Source organism: Esox lucius, chromosome 2 (genome assembly GCF_011004845.1).
Source record: "Esox lucius isolate fEsoLuc1 chromosome 2, fEsoLuc1.pri, whole genome shotgun sequence".
NCBI classification, from domain to species: domain Eukaryota; kingdom Metazoa; phylum Chordata; class Actinopteri; order Esociformes; family Esocidae; genus Esox; species Esox lucius.
In genome coordinates, this window is record NC_047570.1 from 2,079,471 (window position 1) to 2,103,071 (window position 23,601).

General features: G+C 42.2%; 1 protein-coding gene across 9 annotated transcripts in view; it reads left to right on the top strand.

Annotated features, from left to right (window-relative positions):
- kifc3 (kinesin family member C3) overlaps positions 1–16,673 on the top strand; it is an 88,115-nt gene extending 71,442 nt beyond the window's left edge. For 6 of the 9 annotated variants that reach the window (XM_034296441.1, XM_010864221.4, XM_010864216.4 and 3 more), the window contains 13 exons: positions 404–490; positions 3,156–3,303; positions 5,065–5,307; positions 5,649–5,824; positions 5,980–6,084; positions 6,197–6,327; positions 7,544–7,667; positions 10,140–10,269; positions 12,169–12,398; positions 12,810–12,956; positions 13,177–13,303; positions 13,953–13,999; positions 15,187–16,673. In XM_034296441.1, coding sequence (XP_034152332.1) covers positions 404–490; positions 3,156–3,303; positions 5,065–5,307; positions 5,649–5,824; positions 5,980–6,084; positions 6,197–6,327; positions 7,544–7,667; positions 10,140–10,269; positions 12,169–12,398; positions 12,810–12,956; positions 13,177–13,303; positions 13,953–13,999; positions 15,187–15,195 — 1,704 coding nt within the window. In that variant the 3' untranslated portion in view covers positions 15,196–16,673. Of the gene's footprint in view, positions 1–403; positions 491–3,155; positions 3,304–5,064; positions 5,308–5,648; positions 5,825–5,979; positions 6,085–6,196; positions 6,328–7,543; positions 7,668–10,139; positions 10,270–12,168; positions 12,399–12,809; positions 12,957–13,176; positions 13,304–13,952; positions 14,000–15,186 lie in introns of those variants that run through there. The other 3 variants (XM_010864217.3, XM_010864219.4, XM_020055351.3) reach the window with 3 other exon arrangements.
- Positions 16,674–23,601: the final 6,928 nt, after the last annotated feature.

The following is a 23,601-nucleotide window of genomic DNA, read 5'->3' on the forward strand; positions in this document are numbered from 1 at the left end:
CGGGTGCTTTCTCTGTCACCTTGGAGAACAGCAATCTGAGGGCCCTCTGGTTAATGCCCGGATCCTTATGCACACCCTTACTGATGAGACAGGCGAGATATCAGCTATAATGGAATAAAGGAAATTCACAGGTACACATTTACCAACATGCATTTACTACACTCACACACAAACACACAACCCTCTGTACCCAGAAGACCGTTGGTCTGCTATTTTTCTTCACTTCCTACCCATTGTACAAGCAATTGAACAATTCCACTCACCCCTTGTAGTAGATTACGGTTGTATGGCCTAGTAACAGCCTACTCTGAGTAGAGGTAAATAGTTCCTTCCTAATCCTTTCCTCAGAAGTTGCATGGTCCATGGTAACACCATGTTAACCCCTCTCTACGTTTGGTTCCAGCTGTGTGCAGATCGCGGCCGTATATGTGGCCTGCTCTCCAAGGCCGTCGGCAGGGGCAATGGCGAAGTCATTTGCAGGTTGTCCAAGGTTGGCCCCGCCTCCTTGATAGCCACATAAAACCCCTCATAGTGCTTCCTGTTTTCACAGTACATCTCTTCCTGTGTCTCAGCCCCCCCGCCCCTGTAACTCTGCCCATCTGTATGGTTTCATCCCTGTCCAAAAAGGTTTGCTGTAGTGACAAGCGTAGAGTGTACAGAACTGTTTGAGACTCTTGAATTGGTGCAGTGTATGATTGTTTAAGATTAGCTATTAGCCATATTGATGCTTCACAACAAATTGTGAAACAATTTGTGTCCTGCAGTTAAGAAGCAAACTTGTAATGAGTTAAGAAGCAAACTTTAATGAATTAGCTCATTAAAACTGTCCTGCAGTTTTAATGAGCTAACTTGTAATGAGTTCTGAAATTAGTTCCGTGTTTCTGATTTTAGCAGAGACATTGTGGGACATTCAAATCCAATAGCTCAAAAGCCTCATAGCTTTTAGATCTACTCTACTTCAAAAACTTAAGGGAACATGTAATCATCACAGTGTAACACCAAGTCAATTAAACTTCAGGGATATCAATCTGTCCAGTTAGGAATCATAAGCGATTATTAACCATTGTCACCTGTTTTGGTGCAAATGAAAGTGACAACAGGTGCACTGGAGAGGCAACAGCAAGAAAACCCAAAAAAAGGGAATCGTTTTGCTAGTGGTGTCCACAGGTCTCTCCTTATCCTTCCTGACTGATTCTTCTCTAGTGTTGCATTTTGCTAGTGTCCTTGTCAATACCGGTACCATGGTGCCTGTAGCCCATTCAGGTTGCACAGGTAGTCCAGCTCCTCCAGGATGGCGCATCCATATGTGCTGTCACAAGAAGATATGCTGTCTCCTCCAAGAGCATGGAGGAGATACGAGGAGATTACATGAGGAGAGCTGAACAGGGCCAAATAAGGACGTCAACCCAGCAGCAGGACCAATTTCTGCTGCTTTGTGTGAGGAGGAACAGGAGGAGCACTGCCAGAGCCCTACAAAAATGACTTCCAGCTGGCTACTGGTGTGCCTGTTTCTGACCAAACCGTCAGAAACAGACTCATTGAGGGTGGCATGAGAACCCGACGTCCTCTAGTGGGACCTGTGCTCGCAAACCCAGCACCGTGCTGCTCGATTAGCATTCGCCAGAGAACACCAGAATTTGCCGGGCCATCGGCACCCAATTCTCCACACAGATGAGAGCAGGTTCACACTGAGCCCATGTAACAGACGTGAAAGAGTCTGGATACACTGGTGAACGTTATGATGCCTGCAACCTCATGTGCTAGCCAACAGTACCCTGACTAATGTTATGTACTGGGATGAAATTCTCAGACACATCGTCAGACCCTACCCTGGTGCAGTGGACCCTGGGTTTCTTGCTTCATGTGGTCAGGGTTTATAAGCAGCTCTTGGATGACATTTATGGCATTGACTGGCCCTCATGTTCCCCAGACCTCAATCCAATTGGGAAGCTCTGGGCCAGGTAGCGCCACAGACTGTCCAGGAGCTCACTGATGCCCTGATCCAGGTATGGGAGGAGATCCTTGAGGACACCATCCACTGTGTCATCAGGAGCATGCCCAGACGTATTTGGGAGTGCATACAGGCATATGGGGGCCATACACACTACTGAGGTCATATTATGAGTTACTGTGATGAAATTCACGCAAGTTAGAACAGCCTGTAATTTCAATAGTTTTCTTAGATTTTGGGTGTGAGTTTGAATCCATTCCTCAATCGGTTGGTGATATTGGTTTCCATTGACCGTTTTTACATAATTATGTTCTCAACGAATTACACAATGTACAGTAAAGACTTTCATGTGTTTCCTTCACAAAGACCCGATGTGTTCCCTTAGTTTTTTTGAGTAGTGTGAATTACAGTTGTGAATTAGCATTTATGCTAGCTTTTAGCTCTTAGCTCCACACACCTAGCCTTGCTATTCTTTTATTTAGCTTACATTCAACTTCGTATACTCCATGTCGTGTTCCAAAGAGTCTGGGCTTTTTTTGTCTTCAAAAATGAACTTTATTTCAGTTAGTTTCACGGGAACAGGATTTGATCCTGATTTAATTACACTGACAGCTGCTATCTAATCGACAATTATGCTTTTTTGGATCTTGATTGGTAATAAGCAACATTGTTTTCTTTGTCCAAAGGAGATCTGTCAGTAATGCCTGCTAGCTCTTGTCAACATTTTCAAGTTAAATACATAATGCAATTCCAACCAGATAAATTGGCATGTATTTTAGTGCTCATAAATCCAATTCTAATTTCAAGGCTGCATTTGTTGTCAAGGAAAATTATTGAACATTATTTTGCTATAACCAATGAGCGACTCCGCTATAAATCCATCTGCATATGGATTGTCTGGGATACCTGAAAGATCTGTGTTTTTGGCAACAACAAAAGTGGCAAGGAATATTAGCTAACTTTCAAAAACAAACCTTCAGGAATTCTCCCAATTGAAACCACCTTTGTTATTTTGAGGAACCATTTTGGGAGGGTTCATCAAACTATTTTAATGGTTCCCACAAAGAACCTTGTGAAGAATCAATTGGGGTTAATCTTTTAGGTGGTAGTAAACATTTGTTTACACACCTGGTGTGTTTGTAGTCTCATGAAATCTCCTACAATCCATGTCCAACCCTCTAATTTCTTTCTCTGCTCTCTGTAGATCCTCGTGTACGAAGGGGAGATGGAGAGGGCCCAGGGCCAGTTGGAGGCTGAGATGCAGAACCTAGAGGACGAGAAGAACCGAGTGATTGAGGAGGCCTTCGTAAGGGCAGAGAGTGAAATGAAGGCTGTGCATGAGAACCTTGCTGGTAGGCCAACCTGCAAAATGAATACCCAATATGTTTGTATGTGTAGGCATATGTGTATACACCAATCATCCATTATATTATGACCACTGACTAGTGAAGTGATTAACATTGATAATCTCATTATCATGGCACCTGTCATTGGGTGGGATATATTAGGCAGCGAGTCAACATTCTGTCCTCAAAGTTGATGTGTTAGATGCAGGAAAAATGGGCAATCGTAAGGATCTAAACAACTTTGACAAGGGCCAAATTGTGATGGCTGGATGACTGGGTCAGAGCATTTTCAAAACTGCAGCCCTTGTGGGGTGGTCCCGGTCTGCAGTGGTCAGTATCTATCAAAAGTGGTCCAAGGAAGGAAATGTGGTGACAGGGTCATGGGCAGCCAAGGCGCATTGATGCACTTGGGGAGCGAAGACTGGCCCGTGTGATTCGATCCAACAGACGAGCTACTGGCTCAAATTGCTGAAGAAGTTAATGCTAGTACTGATACAAAAGGTATAAGATCAGTGCATCGCAATTTGTTGCGTATGGGGATGCATAGCCACAGACCAGTCAGGATGCCCATGCTGACCTGTAAAAGTACCTACAATGGGCATGTGAACATCAGAACTGGACCACGGAGCAATGGAAGAAGGTGGCCTTATCTGATGAATCACGTTTTCTTTTACATCACGTGGATGGCCAAGTGTGTGCGCATCACTTACCTGGAGAACACATGGAACCAGGATGAACTATGGGAAGAAAACAAGCCAGCGGAGGCAGTGTGATGCTTTGGGCAATTTTCTGCAGGGAAACCTTGGGTCCTACCATTCATGTGGATGTTACTTTGACACGTACCAACTACATGAGCATTGTTGCAGACCATGAGCGCACTTTCATGGCAACAGTATTCCTTGATAGCATTGCTCTCATTCAGCAGGACAATGCGCACTGCCACAAAGCAATAATTGTTCAGGAATGGTTTGAAGAACACAACAGCGAGTTCAAGGTGTTTACTCCAAATTCCCCAGATCTCAATCCATTCGAGAATCTGTGGGATGTGCTGAACAAACCGGTCCGATCCATGGAGGCCCAACAACCCGACTTATAGGATCTGTTGCTAACGTCTTGGTGCCAGATACCACAACACACCTTCAGAGGTCTAGTGGAGTCCATGCCTTGATGGGTCAGTGCTGTTTGGGCAGCAAAAGGGGAACCTACACAATATTAGCAGGTGGTCATAATGTTGTTTAAAATTGTTGTAAGTATGTTTGCACATAGCCATTCTCGCAATGGGGGGAGAAGCTCAGCCATCCGTGAGGAACTTTGAGTAAAGCCGCTGCTCCTTTGCATCGAAAGGAGCCAGTTGAGGTGGTTTGGGCATCTGGTAAGGATGCCCCCAGGACGTCTCCCTAGGGAGATGTTCCAGGCACGTCCAGCTGGGAGGAGACCTCGGGGTAGGCCCAGGACTAGGTGGAGGTTATATTTCGACACTGGCCTGGGAACGCCTCGGGATCCCCCAGTCAGAGCTGGCAAATGTGGCTCGGGAAAGGGAAGTTTGGGGTCCCCTGCTGGAGCTGCTGTCCCCGCGACCCGATAAAGATGAGAGATTCTTGCAATGTCAGAATTCCTTAGGGCATATAAAGGCATGTTTCTTACTGGGGGACTGAAAGGAGGCCCTTGTTTCAATTTCAAGGCTGTGTACTGGGGTGTTTTTATTATCAAGTGTCTTAAATATTTGTTTATATTTACCTATTATTTACATGGCCCCATCTCCACCAGGTGTACGTATGAACCTGTTGACCCTGCAGCCCGCCCTCCGCACCCTCACCTGTGACTACAACTGTCTGAAGAGGCAGGTACAGGACTTCCCTTTCATGCTGGAGAAGGCCATCACTGAAGCCAAGCAGGAGATCTGCCAGGTGATTGGCGAAGTGAGCAGTGCCAACCAGGAGCTGCTGCGCAAGTACAAGAGAGAGATGAACCTGAGGAAGAAATGCCACAATGAGCTGGTGCGCCTCAAAGGTATGGCCCTCTGATCTTCAACCTTGATTCAGTTTCTTGGAAGGGGTGGGTGGTTGGTTGTCAGAGATCCTGGTTGTGCAATCTTGGAATAAAGTGGTCTCCAAGAAGCAAAAGCTATTTTCTGGGGTTAGGGATGATGATAAATAATTCATTATTAGGTTCAGTTTAAGCATTAGAGGTTAACGTTTGGGATAGGGAATGCTTTTTCTGCTCCCCACAAGTTTAAAAAAGCAAGTGTATGTAGATCATGCTAGGTAGCTTGTTTACAGGCACCTTTTTATACATAACAGTTCTTACGCACTTTGTCATACTATTGTTGTGTGTCTGCTTCCACTAACCAGGCAACATTAGGGTGTTCTGTCGGGTGCGTCCGGTGTGCCAGGGGGAGCAAGATTCAGCGGAAAACATGGTCAGCTTTGACCCTGAGGACGATGCCCTTCTCTACCTCTCTAACAAGGGCAAACTGATGACCTTCGAACTGGACAAGGTCTTCCACCCTCAGGCCACACAGGAGGAGGTCAGTAAAAATATTGACTCCGTAGTCTTTACCGTTACTGATCTAAAAGATTGAACCACAGGGAAGAGTAAAATGGAGAAAAGGCCCATCAGTTTTTTCCAATCATCTAAAATGAAGGAAAGGACCCAAATGTCTCCCTCTGCTTGTTCAACCAGGTATTCCAGGAGGTACAGTCACTGGTGACATCCTGTATCGATGGATTTAATGTTTGCATCTTCGCCTATGGACAGACAGGCTCAGGAAAGACCTATACCATGGAGGTAGTCACAGAAAGCCACAGTCTCTCATGCTCTCACATAGGACAAATTTAATACAAATATAGTAAATGAGGATGTGCATTATAGCTGATATCTTGCCTGTCTCATCGGTTAGGGTGTGCCTAAGGATCCAGGCATTAACCAGAGAGCCCTCAGACTACTGTTCTCCGAGGTGACAGAGAAAGCACCCGACTGGGACTACAAGATCACTGTTAGCATGGTGGAGATCTACAACGAAACCCTACGGTGAGGACTTGTGTGGGTGTGTGTGGGGCGGTGTTTTGTGTGCACATGCAACTTTTCATCAGGTCAGGTGATTGGTAATTCTCAAAGTTTGCACAATAACAGAGGTCAAGCAAGGTCACAGTTTTCAATATTTGAGTTTTTAATATTTTTTTACTTAGCTGTTTTAAATTTGTTTTATTAACAATTACCAGAAAACGTTTTTGAAACTTTTCACTTCCTGGCTTACCTGCATAAACCTCCTAAAATATAGTGTGATTTTCATTGAAATGGTAAAACACAATTTGTGTGTTCTTTGTTAAATCATTGTCATGACTTAGATGAGGCTCAGACTCTGTTGTAGGAGCCATTCATTCAACTATGTGAGTAAGCAATTTGAGTGGATGAGCCATTATGTGGCCATCAGTGCTTGATTTGGGCCAGAACGGTCCGGAATGGCATTCTGGTACTTCTAATTTTAGGCAAACAGTGTTCCGGTTCCTTTTTTAAGCAAAGGAAGAGCCCTTATTAACACACATTTTGATGAACATAGTCTGTGTGATTTGGCAGTTCCTGCTCTAAGTGAACTTGGTTCAACTGGTGTGAACAAGATCTCCTCTTGTCCTATACCCCTTGGTTTTGTAACCTCTGAACATCGGTGTGATATTTCTGCCAAAGCTGTTCAGCAGTTCTTGCACAATAAGTGAATTAGAGGGGTGGAATGTCAAAGTGCTTGATGGGAAGCCTTTTTTTTAATCCCAGTTATCGTGAACTGTCAACAAACTCAAGTGTGTTCAAGTAACTTACAAAATACAGGAACCGAGTGAAGGTGGGGCATGTCTACTTGAAACAAGTGTTCACTTAACATCCAGTCTAACTTAGATGTTTATTAATTTACTGGCCAACTTTAGTTTGCTAGGGAAGATGGGATGTGCCTTTGAAAGGAAGCTAATTATTGGGGCCCATGGAGTCTTCCAGGATCTATGGCAAGGTGCACTGAAGCTGTTCTAACTGATACAGCTTCAGTGCCCAAACCCTTTTAAGAGAATATGTTAGTTTCTTTTATTTTCAAATAACCTGCCATTAGATATACAGCTATCTATCTGCTGAATGGTTTTTTTAATGTTTTTGGAGACATCATAGGACATCTCAAATGAACATGATATACCCTATTTAAAACTGTTTTATTCTTTGTGTGGGAATTGTATAAACGACAACTCAATGTGGTTGTATCCTGTAGGAACCTGTTGGGGGACAACCAGGGAGAGAAGCTAGACATCAAGATGAATCCAGATGGTAGTGGTCAACTGTATGTTCCAGGCCTCACTAACTTTACTGTCAAAAGTCCAGAGGACATCAATCGGGTAAGACCTCCCGCAGGCAGTCGGGTTTGTCGGGTAGTTTGTTCTCTGTGACATGCCATCTGTGACTAACACAGAGTAAAATGTGTCCACTGGTATTCCTGGCCAAAAATCCTCAAATGCAAGCAAATACTTGCCATTTAGTGAAATTTTTCAAGTAAATGTAATATGCATACAGAAAGCTGTTATTGGGCGTTGTTTAACCACCCTGCTTAGGTTTATATGATTGCTCCCACGGTTCTTTCATCCTGAGGCTTAATTTCCATCCTGAACACTTAAATGGCTCCCGAGCCTGTTGCCTGAACCAGCAGAATGTACCCAAGACGGTGTTTACCTCTAGTATACAGATTAATGTGTGAGAGTTGAATGCTTCTTGAGGTCAGTTTGGGTTCATTTATAAAAATGAAATATGTGATTGTTAATGTATTTTAATGTTTGCAATATACCAGGTTTTTGGCACTAACCTAGATTAGATTTTTTGATTAATGACAAAGCCCACTGTCAAGGTTGTTCCACAGTTTTCTGGTGAATTGATTCTTCATTTTTATTTATAAAACTTTTTAAAGGACATGGGGCATTTAGCTGACATAACTGACTGAAATAGAATCCAACTAATTTAACTGATTGACTCTGTTTGTTTTTTATAGTCCAAAACTTTCCATTGGTTGATGCAGCACTTTGTGAGTCTGTATATTTGGTTTGTGTGTCTGTGTTTAGTGTTTTATTAGGGGTCCGCTGGAAGGAGGAACCCTATTGTAATTGTTAGTATTTTCTTAGGCATTCCCCGAAGGAGAAATCCTATTGTTAGTATTCCTTGAAACTGCTGAATAACTCAGTCTTGGTGAAAAATGATATAAATTGGACCACAAAATATACACCACGTGTACCTACCACAAAGAGACCCAACATGATTCCTCCACATTTTTTTTTCACAATGATGACATTTCCAACCCGACTGACCTGGAATATGGATTCTAGGTGTGCATGCCTCATTCCCCAGGAGCTACAGAATTGTCTCATGAACCTATCATGTCCGCCCTCTTGGATGTTTCTGTACAGTGAAAATGTCATGAAACCTGTAGAACTTCCACTCAACATTAACTCTGACCTGGCCAGCGATATACATGCCTCCATATAGGGTGATAAGGAATAAGAGATACATTGCAAGATGGCGGATAAAATCGGCAATCAGTATTGAAAAAAGTATGCACAATATTGTGTGCCTACCATTACGTAACAATAACCTTTGCACTTCATGTTCATTGTGCATGCTGATAGCACCCCCATGTCTCACCGTGTACATTATCTGTTGGTCGATATCTCAAAAGAAACCAGCTGACAGAATTCGGACCATGTTCGACCCAAGCTAATGCTAATAAATGCCTTTAAAACTCTTCTTCTGAACCATACATCAGATTTACTCACCAGTACATTTCTGTACTCTACGCCATACTTCTGAACAGAGTTGATAACTAGTTGTTGTATTAAAAATCTACTAAATTATGATTTCACAAAGTTAGCACTTTACACCAATGACCACTATAAAAATGAACTTAAAATCGACTGACTGTCGGTACATAGGTGTCTCATGAGTACCTCCCTATAGGGTGATAAGAAATGGGAGAAACGTTGCAAGATGGCAAAACAATGACATCAGTTAAAAGGATGTTCAATGTAAGTCCATTGGACAATAGAAGGTAGGTGATACAATGAAGGAGACAACATATGCTGTCTCTCTCTTAATCACACACACTTAGTGAAACATACACTGCTCAAAAAAATGAAGGGAACACGTAATCATCACAGTATAATGTAGGAGATACTAGGAGACGACCGTTACATGAGTGCTAGACATGGCCATAGAAGGGCATGTGTCTTCTCCTTTGAGTGAGGAGGAACAGGAGGAGCACTGCCAGGGCTACTGGTGTGCATTTTTCTGTACAAACTGTCAGAAACAGACTCCATGAGGGCCTGATGTCCTCTAGTAGGACCTGTGCTCACAGCCCAGTTACGTGCAGCTCGATTGGCATTCGGCAGAGAATACCAGAATTGTCAGGTCTGCCATTCGCACCCCGTTCCCTTCACAGATGAGAGCAGATTCACTGAGCATGTGACAAATGTGAAAGTGTCTGGATACGCCATGGTGAATGTTACACTGCCTGCAACATCATCCAGCATGGCCGGTTTGGCGCTGGGACAGTGATGGCCTGGGGAGGCATATCCTTAGAGCGGTCAGGGTACCGTTGGATAGCACAGACCTCCATGTGCACAGACACGATTTACCATGTGTGACCTTTCCAGCGTACAACTGGTGACCTATTCCACAACACATGTAGGAGGGCCATGTCCCATTTTTGCTTGCAACTATATTTAAAAATTGCATTCATACATTTGCTGCCATGTGAATAATGCATGACTGAGTATCTATTTACTTTGAGCCCTGACTTTTAACCCTGTCCTATGCCCTTTGTGTAGGTATTTGAGCTGGGTCACATGAACAGGGCCACGGCTTGCACCAATCTAAACGAACACAGCTCCCGTTCCCATGCGCTCCTCATCATCACCGTAGTGGGCTTCAATTCTTCCACAGGGCACCGCACGCAAGGTACGCACATGCAACACTTTCTTTACCAGGCACAGTTAGTAAAGGAGTGCACAATACCTGTACCAAAGATGTGTGTGTGTGTGTGTGTGTGTGTGTGTGTGTGTGTGTGTGTGTGTGTGTGTGTGTGTGTGTGTGTGTGTGTGTGTGTGTGTGTGTGTGTGTGTGTGTGTGTGTGTGTGTGTGTGTGTGTGTGTGTGTGTGTGTGTGTGTGTGTGTGTGTGTGTGTGTGTGTGTGTGTGTGTGTGTGTGTGTGTGTGTGTGTGTGTGTGTGTGTGTGTGTGTGTGTGTGTGTGTGTGTGTGTGTGTGTGTGCACTGTGATGGTAATTCCATGTATCGACACTCTGAGTAAGGAACAGAGACAAAGTTCTCTTGGCACAAATTAACAGTTAATTTATTATTTGCAAATAAGAGAGACGCGTCAAACGCTTACATACATAATCATCCGAGGAGTCTCTAACTCCATACATGAACAATCCGTATTTATTACATAGAAAAAGGGGTGTGGTAAGTTGTTGCCCATCGGTCTCATGTCAATCAAACACATGCCCTTTGTTCTATCACATGTCCTGGGCTTGACACAAGGGACATGTTGTCTTCCCCCATCTGGTTAACTTTCTCAACCCTTGAGGGAAACTTAAAGCATCTAGACAACCTACAGGTCGGCAGATGATTAACCCTACAACCTACTGGTGCCGGTCAGGATGCCCCCCTAGGACAAATACCAAATCCCTGTCAGCATCTCTAACTAGTAACTCATTCATTCTCACATCCAAACAATGGGACTCAGTCCTTTAAACAGTAAGAATGCATCAGGTTTCAGAATTTCCACAACAGCACTTGCACTGTTTTTGCCATCCAGCTGGTCCTATTGCAAGAGGATAGTGATGACCACAGCAGTGGTTTTTATACTTTTCCTCATTAAATTTGGTTCAGGTAATGACCTAATCAGTACCTCTAAGTAAAATGAGGTGTGCCTGTGTTGGAATTTAACAGACACTGGAATGAAATGGCTGCCATGTAGAGAATATGATATAAGAATAATTTGGTGGTTTCTGAATTTTTTTGAAATGTGTCATATATATATATATATATATATATATATATATAATATTTATGCATACAGGCAGTGTGATGCTTTGGGCAATGTTCTGCTGGGAAACCTTGTGTCCTGCCATTCATGTGGATGTTACTTTGACACGTACCACCTAGCTGAGCATTGTTGCAGACCATGTGCACCCTTTAATGGCAACCGTATTCCCTGATGTCATTGGCCTCTTTCAGCTGGATAATGCGCCCTGCCACAAAGCAAAAAGGGTTCAGGAATGGTTTGAGGAACACAACAACGAGTTCAAGGTGTTGCTTTGGCCTCCAAATTCCCCAGATCTCAACCCAATTCAGCATCTGTGGGATGTGTTGGACAAACATAATTTACAGGACTTAAAGGATCTGCTGCTAATGTGTTGGTGGCTGATACCACAGCACACCTTCAGCAGTCTAGTGGAGTCCATATGGGTCAGGGCTGTTTTTTTTGGGAAAAGGGGGACCTACACAATATTAGGCCGGTGGTCATAATGTTATGGCTGATCGGTTTATATACACACAGCCATTTTTTTTTATCCATGTGGGGTGCAGAAAAAAAAGTCTTCAACCCTAACCTCAATAACTAAAATGTTGTGTCTACACAAATGAGGAGTAATGTAAAACACAGAACAGGTCATTGTTTGCTGGTGAACCAGTATACTAGATTGTACTTTTTTTTATTGGTAAAACCTATAGCATTTGAATAGTCCTTTGCTACCATGTCAAGTGATTACAAAACAATTCCATCATGAGTGATAACTGTCGTCTGTCAAACATACCCACTTATTTAGGATTTGACCACTGCGCACCCCTTCTAGGTAAGCTAAACCTGGTTGACCTGGCTGGCTCAGAGCGGATAGCCAAGTCTGGAGCTGAGGGCAGCCGTCTGCGAGAGGCCCAGTGCATCAACAAGTCCCTGTCGGCTTTGGGTGACGTCATCAATGCGCTCCGGAGCCGCCACTCCCATGTGCCCTTTAGGAACTCCCGGCTAACCTACCTGCTGTCCGACTCACTGAGCGGGGACAGCAAGACCTTGATGATGGTGCAGGTGAGAAGGATTGGAAGGACGAGAGGTAGAGGGAGGTTTGGGGAGAGGCTGTTCAAATTGTTTCCCTTCTTGTTCACTCTTAACCAGAATAATATAAAAGTAGCAACTAAGGTTTACCGGTGACCTCACCCTGTCTCAGATATTTCCCCACCCAACACAATACCAATGAAAATAAGGTGAGTAGAAGGTATTTTGGGTAGGGGATGCTCTGCTTTTTCAATAGGCTAGAAACAGATGTCAGTAGTTTTGTGTTCTAGGCCAATGATTTGTTTGCAAGGTGAGACTTTTCAGGAAGAGACTTCATTGATTACCATGGGACCGGAGTGCACCTTTGCTCAACTTTTCTAACCATTCGTAATGCTTTAACTGGAACAGCCTCCTGTGTCATATTCATTTTTGTTATTTCTCTAGATATCGCCCCTGGTCAGTAACATGAGTGAGTCAGTTTGCTCTCTGAAGTTTGCCCAGCGGGTACGGACAATTGAACTGGGCAACACCCCCAGGAGGCAGTGGGAGATCTCCTCCACCTCCTCCTCTCCCACCCATGACAGCCTTGAGGTAAGACATGCACACATCCTGTAGAGAAAGAGGGTTGCACTCACACAGTAGTGCGGGCCCTTATATTGAAACCTTACATAGTTTATTGTGCTCAGTCTGTGGCACCCTCTGCCCTAAAAAAAAAGCTACCATTGCACCATATAGCAATTTAATGGGATTGAAAGAGGAAGTGAAACTTTGGTATTTCCATTTGAAATTCTTTCACTGATTTTGTCTGCAGCCAGACTCTCCTCCAGTGACACCGGTGCCCCTCCCCATCTCCCGGGCTAGCAGTGCCGGCTCCACTCTCTCCTCGTCTTCCAAAACCCCTGGCGCACGACGGAGGTCTCAATCCCAACTAACAACAGGTAAATCTAAACATGCGCACATTATCACATGAACAAGCATATATTTAAGTCCCAGAACTCTACACAGAGACAGGAAAGATAGAGGCCTATGTCTAAGAACCATTGGACCATTACTGACACACACACACCATGCCACCAGTGCTGAATTTGTAAATCTGGAGGTACCAGAACACATTGGGGCGCTCGAGGGACTTGGATCCGGTTGGCATATCGACCCGAATAGGCTACTGCACATTGGTAGCGTAAATAGCGGAAAACAAAATACTAAACCTTTTACAATCTTGTAAGGCAGTGTTGGGGCTACAAGAAGCTGCAGGAATAGTCAAATGTATTAACTCTGATTGCTTTTAGTAGAATTTTTACAGTGTAAAGCTAACACAGTGATTGAAAAAGACGTAATGTGTAGCAGAATGGATCTGTGAAATGTAGGTGCCAGGAGAAACTGGTGCCAGGAGAAACTGAGGAAAATCTGAGGAGTATTGGATCTTGTTCAGGCAGGATCCGGCTCAAATTAACCACTGCATGCAACAAATGCCACCATTATGGGGATCATATATACGCAGTGAACACAAGTAAGGTGTAAGTGGTCTGCGTGAATCCCTTCACTCCTCTGTGCCCTGATCCTGTGGTCTGATTGGTTGGTTTGCAGATAGGCTGTTAGACAGAGCCAGCCCATTTGTGGGGGACGGTGGGCAGGTAGGTGGGGTTTTAATGCTGATTGGTCACTTGGCATGGAAAGTAAATGCTCAGCATGGCATGGTGCACAATGCCCACCCGTGTCACCTGGTAAATGCCCACCAGTCTAACACCCACCGCCTCTAACCCCCGTAAGCCGTGTGTGTGGCTGTGTCCATGCGTGTAACTATAAACCCATTTGCCCCTCTGTGCAAGAGACCACCTGCTTTGTTTGTCTATGTGCGTGGGTGAAGGCGTCTGTGACTGAGGATGTCTGACTCTGTCTGAGACTGTCTGTGATTTAGTGACTAAGACTGTCACTGAATCACAGACCATCACGTCTCAGAGACTATTACTCTCTTTGAGATGGAAGCTTTAGATGACTTATTGTCAGTGACTGAATGCAATTCTTGATTGAGATCTTTCCTTTTCATCACACCAGATGTCTGTGGATTGGATGCTTGTTGCAGTGTGTGTGTTTGGAGTCTGTAGATACCTTTTCCTCTCCCTCATCTGTGCTGCTGACTGGCTGGGTTTTAGTGCGCTGTTTTTAAAGCAGCTACATGTAGAATATTAATTTTAATTTTAAAAATTAAAATTTAATTTTTTATTTTAATTTCAGAAAATCACCATATATTTTCACAGTAATAATAAATTTATAGTGTTTCTCAATAAGAAATATGAAAAAGCGCATACTTGTACCTAAGTGCAGACGTTCTATTTCTCAACAAAATCTGGTCCGGCTTCTGTTGTGAAAATGCAAAAGCTGAATTTCCTGTCTCTCCCGTCAGTTTCACTAAGAGGCGTGGGATTTTTTTCCTTTAGCAGTGTCAAACCGTGAATATAGAAAGCCATTTAACTTCCTGTTTACAAACATTTGACACATGTCACTCAGTTAGAGTTGAGTGAACTGGTTCATTGCAGAAAACAAGCAAAAAATAAGCTGTGGACAGTTTATAGCAGAATGTAACCATCTAAATCGCTGGTAAATATCTTTAAAACAGTTTTTGAAGTCGGTGGACTAAAAGTAAGACACTCAAGCACTAGTGGTATGCAGTGAAGCAGGGTGAGTAGTTTTCAGTGCCAACTGGTATCGCTTCAAATAACATAGCAAACGTCCACCTGGGGAAATCATTCTACATGTAGCACTTAATTCAGGGACACGCCCCATTTTCAGTTTTTCTAACCCTATTACTCTCCCCCTACAGGGCGATTGAAACTGGCCATCTGAGGGCTCCAATTGATCCAGAATAAACCTGTCTCTGACAGCTATTGGACTGTCTGAACTGGAGGCTGTTAACCAGCACCATGTCCGACCAATGAAAACATTCAGCTTTGGGAACAATCCGCTGTCTCTCCTGCAATGTCATGACCAATAGGCGGGTGTAACTGGACTAGGAAAATTCTGATAAAACAATCAAGGAGAGTGGGAAACATCTCACACAGAAGACCTCCTGTTGCAGCATAATGAGACTAACCCAATACAGTACATTTGTTTTCCCGTCTCCTTTATTACCACTGATAGATAAATGAACTGGATAGGTCCTGGCTATAACAAATACATTTATTCAGCCCTTCTAATTTCTTTAGTCCTATCTGTAGCCCTCAAAGAAACACAACACCTGACTGCAAGTTTCTATAAGAAGTCCCCGTTAGTCTTTCTCACCTGGGTGGGAGGGGAGGGTACCTTGGAGTAACACAGCTAAAACAACTCTCAAAAAGAAACTTCAATATTCACAGCCCAGAACAACAAACTCACACAGCTGTAGGGCTAACCAATCCCTTTGACGTGATCACCCCCTAACAGTATACACCTTCCAATCAGTATTACTGGATAAACAAAAATGCACTTTAAACATAGCTGTTACTTTCTTGATATGAACCACCATTGCAGTATAATTCCTCCATTTACATATTAGGATATGCATACACCATTTGTGTATGTTTGAGATGTTTTTAATCCCTTTTCTCCTTATTTTCTTTACAAGAATTCCATACCAGTCTCCTCCACCATTCAACCAGGGTCCTCCAGATATGGAGTCAGGCTACTTCTGACCAGTAGGGCACAAGCAATAAAAGTGCGCGAAGAGAGTGGTTTACTTCCTCTGTAGGCATTTGTGTTTCATTTGATTTCTCCTGGGCAATATAGAGCTGCCTCAGAATGTTCCTGTTTGCGTTTGTCCTGTTTACAGAGCGTATAAAGCTAGACTGATTCACACTCCCATGCTAGGACAGGAAATGCCATCCCTGTTTGGGGATTCTGTTGCTTGAATTTAGGATCAGTTTACCATGTCCTAACATTATCCAATAGGGACACAAAACAACTAGAGACAACTTTATCTTACTCTCTGTATCTGACCGCAAACAGCCAATGACTCATGCAATGGAAAAAATAAGCTGTGGAAACCCCTGCAGTGGAATGGTAAGCTAGTTAACTATGTTTTAAATTGCATCCAGTGTAAATAAAAATGTAATCAGCTGATTATGCGTCATCGGCTAGGAAAGCGTGTTTCTTTGATGTTTACTCGAATACAAGGTTGTTCCCAAAATGTCAGAGGAATATTTAGCAAATGTTGCATTGTGCTGGTTGCTTGAAAGTTATCTCTGCTTGCCTGTGTCTTTGCTGTTGTCGCTGTAGTTTTCTACGCAGTGTTGTTTTTGTACACCCTTTTTAATAAACTCTAAATAAAACCAATTTGTGCTCTCAAATTTTCAGACACCGCTTAAGGAGACTCAAGGGTGTATTCATTTAGAAGTTGTGAAATGTTACTGCCTTGCATCATTCGGAGAGGGTGGTGAAATTTGCCAGCACTGTCTGGAATTTGGACTCCTTGTGACTGCTTGGATACCTGTGAGAGCAATCAAGGTCCAGAAATTGCTTTATTTGCTTCCTGTAAGGAATCCAGTCAAGAATTCCTTGTTGAGCAAGATAAGAACTTTTTTGAGTCCAATTTCTTGTTCAATAGCAGAAAATACTTATTTTCCTATCACTTTCAACCCAGGTAAACTCTTTAAACCATTTTGGATACATACTATTTTCTCAATTAGGGAGGGAATTCTGTGATTTTATGGACAATGCCACATGACCTTAAGGCCATCAACCTCTGTATTTGTATTTACGTAATATGACCTCAATAAAAGTGCCTCAGACTGTGGCAAGTAGCTTGATAAAAACAAATCCATATGATTTATCAGGCAAATAGGTTTGGCACAAAAAAAACATATGCTGTGTAACATTTCTTGAATAATGAATGTAGTCCTAGTAAGTAGTAATGTGGTATATTGCAAAATGTCATTTAACTTTTCATACAACTTGTTTATCAGTAAAAAATGCATAATGTACAGATTGTTTTGAATACTCAAACCATTCACACAAAGTTAATAAGAACATTTGTGTTCCTGGACCAAACTGACTGGCATCATTATATTAGTGAAAAAAGGACAAACAAATCCAGATTTTTTTTTTATATGTTTGAACACAAAGCGCAACAGTGATTGCATTACTAACTTTGAACGTCTATCCGGTCTACCTCCTTCCATTTGTCTTTATAAACTCCCATCCAACTTGGTCATGTTTATCACTATAGTTTCAATTGACTCTTTGGTTGTCTCTTGGTTTGGGTCATATTGTCTTCAACTTCTGAAACTTCCACTTCTAATGCATCTTCACTGTCAGTTTACTGGCCTCTCTCCTCCTCACCAGTGTCATGATCAAAGATATGATCAAGAGCCACACTTACAGTATATTGTTTGGTCATTGTGCTGCCACAGAATGAACTGTGAACAAGGCCTCAAAGAAGCTTTATATACCAGAGCTGCAAGAAGTTTCAAGCCTCAAGGTTTGTTTGTCGAATGCACTGAACAACACGGCATCATCCTGGACAATGAAATTCTTGGGACATGGCACCCGACAGTTATGTACTGAGAGTTAAGGAGTATATAAGCAAAAATACAGCTAAACAGAAAATAATAAAATAAAAGCAACAATAAACATCTGGGTAGTATTATTGATGTAGCAGCAATCTGGGTTGCATTATTGAACATTCAGATATAGCGAGTATGGCAGTAAAATACATGTGTGAAGTAGCAGCAATTGGTAGTTATTGAATATTATAGATACATATGAGTGCAATAAGCTTATGAAACTACGTAGGGAGAATTAAGAAGAAAATAATTTACAGAGCAAAAAATATCAAGAGGATAAGCAACAATATACATAATACTTTACATAACAGCAGTATAAAAAGAGTATTGCCAGCTAGCAGCAATATTGGTAGTAGTATTGAATATTGTAGATATGGAATTATGGAAGTAATATAGATTTAAAATGTTTTTACTGGTATCAATTTTGAAAGGGTAGGACGGGCGAATATGAACAGTATGGTAGAAGCATTGAGTGTTAGACACGAGTGTAATATGCATATGAATGTTACATGCAAAGGAATAAAAGTACCTGAAAGGACATCAAAGCAACTGGAATGTTCATGTGTAATCAGTATGATCTTGGATCAGTGTTACTAGTTGAGGAACCTTATGGCCTGAGGAAAGAAACTATTTGAGTCTGGAAGTGCGTGCTCCGATGCTCTGGTAGTGTCTCCCAGACAGCAGCAGTGTGAATAGCCTGGGTGGTTGTGATCTTTGATGATGGTCCATGCTTTCTTCAGGCATTGTGTATAGTAGATGCCTTGCACGGAGGGAAGATGGCAGCCGATGATGTGCTCTGCAGACTTAACCACCCTCTGGAGGGACTTTGGGTCTGCAGCAAAGCAGCTGTCGTACCAGGCAGTAATGTAGCCTGAGAGGATGCTTTCAATGGTGCACCTGTAGAAGTTCGTGAGAGTTTTTGCAGACATGCCAAACAATATTTCTTGTCTCCTCAGGAAGTATAGTCATTTTTGGGCAGTTTTTCACTGCCGAGTTCACTTGTCTGGTCCAGATGAGGTCATCCTTGATTAACACACATAGAAATTGAGACTCTTTCCATTTGAGCTTATCAATATGTATGAGGGCATGACCTCCCCTCTGCCGCTTCCTGAATTACACAATCATCTCTTTAGTCTTACAGACATTGAGAGAGGTTGTTGTCCTGGCACCATGTAGCCAGGTCCCTTACCTCCTTCCTGTATGCAGTCTCATTGTTGTTGTAGATGAAACCCAGGATGGTAATGTTGTCCGCCAATTTGAGGATGTTGTTTGAGCTGTGTGTGGCCAAGCAGTCGTGCGTGAAGAGGGAGTACAGGAGGGGACTGAGTACGCAGCCCTGTGGGGCTCCAGTGCTCAGGGTCAGTGCAGAGGAAGTGAGGTTGTCCATTCTCACCACCTGGGGTCTGCCCATCAGGAAGTTCAGGATCAAATTGCAGAGGGAGGTGTTAAGTCCCAGGGTCCTGAGCTTAGGAACATGCTTGGCAGGCACAATAGTATTGAATCCACAAACAGCATCCTCACGTATGTGTTGCCTTTTTCCAGGTGAGAAAGGGCGGTGTGTATAGTTGATGGCATCGTCCGTAGATCTGTTGGGGCAGTATGTGAATTTAAAAGGGTCGAAGGTGTTGGGAAGGTTGGAGCAGATGTGAGGTCTAACCAGCCGCTCAAAGCACTTCATGATGGTGGAGGTCAGTGCTACAGGGCAGTAGTCATTCAGGCAGGTGATGGAAGATTTCTTCGGTACAGGGACAAAGGTTGTCTGTTTGAAGCAGGTGGGGACTATAGACAAAGACAGGGAGAGGTTGAATATGGAAGTGAAAACCTGCCAATCCATTGTATAAAATCCATTCCAGCATTGAACTGTCTGAGAAACCGTTTCTTTAATCAATCAATCCAATTTATTTATAAAGCCCTTTTTACATCAGCAATTGTCACAAAGTGCTTTTACAAAACATCTGGCCTTAAACCCCAAGTATCAAACAACAATAGTGTTGAATTTCAGGGGTTAGGAAAAACTCCCTAAGAAGTCCAAAATGTAAGAAGAAACCAAGAGAGGAACCAGGCTCAGAGGGGTGACCAGTCCTCTTCTGGCTGTGCTGGGTGAACATATTAAGAGTCCAAATTGTATTAATGAATACATGCATGTGGGCTGAGTCCTGAGTCTTTTTAAACCTAGTCCAGGTCAGAAGCATGACCAGATGGACAAGGACAGGGACAACCCGGGGGAGGGTGGGGGGTCTTTTAAGCCTGGTCCTCCGGAGGTGTCGGCCAAGTTTAAAACATGTCCTCCTAAGTTTAAAAAAAGATTCCTTAGATTTACAAGGATTTATAGTGGAGAAGGAGAACTGACCCTACTCCCCCAGCACAATAATAGTCTGCATTTCTAACCTTAATTGGCATATCATTCCACAGTAGTGGAGTTCTATGAGAGAAGGCCCTGCCTCTGGCTGTTTGTTTAGAAATTCTAGGTACAATTAGAAGGCCTTCATCCTGCGATCTAAGGTTACATGTAGCTATGTATGGCTGGATCATTTCTTCATGTTTTAGGTGTTGTCTATAGGATGGGAGGAGCAGAACTGAGGTGTGGTCTGCCTTCCCAAATGCAGGGTGGGGGAAGGGTTTGTAACCACTCCTTATTTGTGAATAACAATGGTCAAGAGTCTGATTTCCCTGGGTAGGAAAGTTAATTTGCTGGTGGTATTTTGGTAAAACTTTCCTCATAGCTGCTCTATTAAAATTTCCAACAATAGCTAATTAAATCTGTGTTTATTGCTAAATATTTATTTCACTTGTATATTTGGACAACCCCATTAAATTCTACTTGTCTCAATCTGTAATATATTTTTATGGTCTGGACAAGCGTTAATGTCAAGCCCAATTACTTCAAAACATGAAGGGCAGTCACCCTGGAAAATGTCAAGAAAGTTTCTTCAGCTGCTATCGGAAAAACCATCAAGTGGTATGATGAAAATGTCTTTCGAGGTTCTGAATTCACCTCTGCTGCAGAGGATAAGTTCATTTGCCCGTTATCCCTCTATGGTATGACTTATGTTGTGGGAAAAAATATTTCACCCCATTTAATTTCCTGTACGTATCAGTAGATAGTAAATTAAAACCTTGACCATGGTCATAATTATGCATCCGAGCACATATACACACCAGCATGATATTGCCCGAACAATAGGGGTCTAACTGCACCATGTTGCCCTGAGGCAATGAACAAAAAAGACCGTTTTAGTATATAAATAGAAACAAAATAAGTATTTAAACCATCAAAAATACTTCTTTACATACTCATGGACATGCATATATTTTTTCTATTTAAAATTATTTCAATTTAAACATATTAAAACTATATATATATCTTACCAGCTGGTGGCACTGTGTCCCATCCCTTCCTAAAAGAACTGCTCCACCCAAGACAAAAGACCACACACACTTCCGTCCCTCATTTCATTGGACACAAACGTCAGGTGATAAAATACATTATTTATAAAAAGGAGGTTTGCCGCCTCTGGGCAACACCATGCCATAGTGGGTCACTTCTACCATGTGAGATTGAGTACTTGGATAGGCTGATCCAAGACATTGGGCAGGAGCAGAAGACAACGGCTTGGGCCCAGGAGGAGTGAATGGACTGTGCTGGTATTAATGTTTTATTAGCTTTATTAATAATTCAATTAAGATAGGTCAAGATTTTAAGAGATTTTTTTTTATTTTAGTAAGAATTGTGGTATGGTCGGCCTGGATCTCTGTCAAATAAAAAATATACATTTCAAATTAGCTATGATAACATTTTCTGAGTTATCCAAAAATAATATATTTAAAATGTAACCATACACATTGTGATGTATTTTTCTGGGTAAAGTTTTTCCATCGGTAAACAATATAATAATAAAACTACTTTGAAAGCATATGGCAGGAGCAATAATCCCCTGGTAAGCACTTTAATATGTGCTGGATCATAGTAATGGCATAAGGAAACCATTATCGGGGAGTTTACACTGCGTGCACAATTATTAGGTAAATTGTATTCTTTAAGATTTATTTTATTGTTGAACAAACACAATGTTCTCAGTCAATCCAAAATATAATTGAACCTCGAACTTGAATGTTTAACAAAGGAAACATTTGTTTTGATCTTTCTCAGGGTTATACATAAGTGTGCACAATTATTAGGCAACAATTAGTGTGAACAATTATTAGGCAACTAAGTTACAAAAATAATTTCTCCAATTCACTTGTTTATTCTAAATTGCAACAAATAAGTAACACAAAATGAAAATTAAATAACATATTCAGTGACCGATATAGCCACGCTTGTTTTCAATAACTGCCATGAGCCTCCAATCCAAGTCTGTCAGTTTCTTGATCTGTTCACGATCAACTTTCGCCGAAGCAGCAACCACAGCCTCCCAAATGCTGTTCAAATAGGTGTATTGTCTTCCCTGACTGTAAATCTCACATTTGTGAAGGGCCCACAAGTTCTCAATCGGATTTATGTCAGGTAAGGAAGGGGACCTTACTGGCGCCTTACTCAAAGTGGTGCCGTGTCCATTAGTGATGGCCACAGACCCATCCATCTGTTCCATCAAGAGTCACTGCCATTTAACCTGTCCATAAAACCTAGATTTGCTCAATCTATACACTTCAACATGTGAATCTTATTCAGTGGTGGTCTTTTTTCAGCCTTCTTGACCTTGGGCATGTCTTTGAAAACTTGACACCTTGTACTTCAGGACACTCCAGGTAGGTTGCAGTTCTGGAATATGATGGCACTGGAGGATAATGGGTTCCTGATAGCTTCACATTTAAGTCTTTTGCAGTTAATTTGTGCACCCTAGTTGACTGTTCGCAACAAAATGTTTTGACAGTCTGGTGTTTTCACGCATCAATAGTTTAGCTATTTCAAGAGTGTTGCATCGTCTGAAAGGCATTTTACAATTTATGACTTTTCAGTGTCAGTTAAATCTCTTTTTTGGCCCATTTTACCTGAGCTCATGAAGCTGCCTAATAATTATGCACACCCTGATATAAGTTGTTATTCAATGTTGCCACACCCTCCTTCATTACTCATTACATATCACCAGAAAAGTATTCAATCCCATGAGCATTCAAGTTTATATGGTTTGGAGTTGGAAAATGTGCATAGAAATAATAATACGACCAGAATACTCACTTGCCTAATAATTGTGCACGCAGTGTATATTGACCAATACAGACAGACATTCACTTTAGCCAGCCCCTGACTAAATTTTCCAGCTATCTTGCAATGTTTCTCTTAGTCCTTAACACCTGTATGAGACACCTGTATACTGCCAAGTCAAGTCAATGGGACTTATGGTTGAATACAAGATATTTTGTATGAGGTGTTGACTCAAGTAGTGATGGCCTTTTGAGGCTTCATTAGTGTTATTTTAGCAGCTGGCAACACTCAGATTTTCTTCATCACAATAAAAGCCATCGTTGAAATGCATAAGGCAATATAGCAAATCTAAGATAGTAACATTGGAACAGACATTAAAGAAAATGTACAGACTAGATTGTTAACTATATTACCTTATATATTTCAATTATGGCTTTTATTTTGAAATAGAAAAACTGAGTTAGCACTGCTAGCATAATATCCTGCTGCTAGAAGAACGGTAATGAAGCCTCGAATGGCCATTTCTACTATTAAGTCCCAATTCAGCCATTTT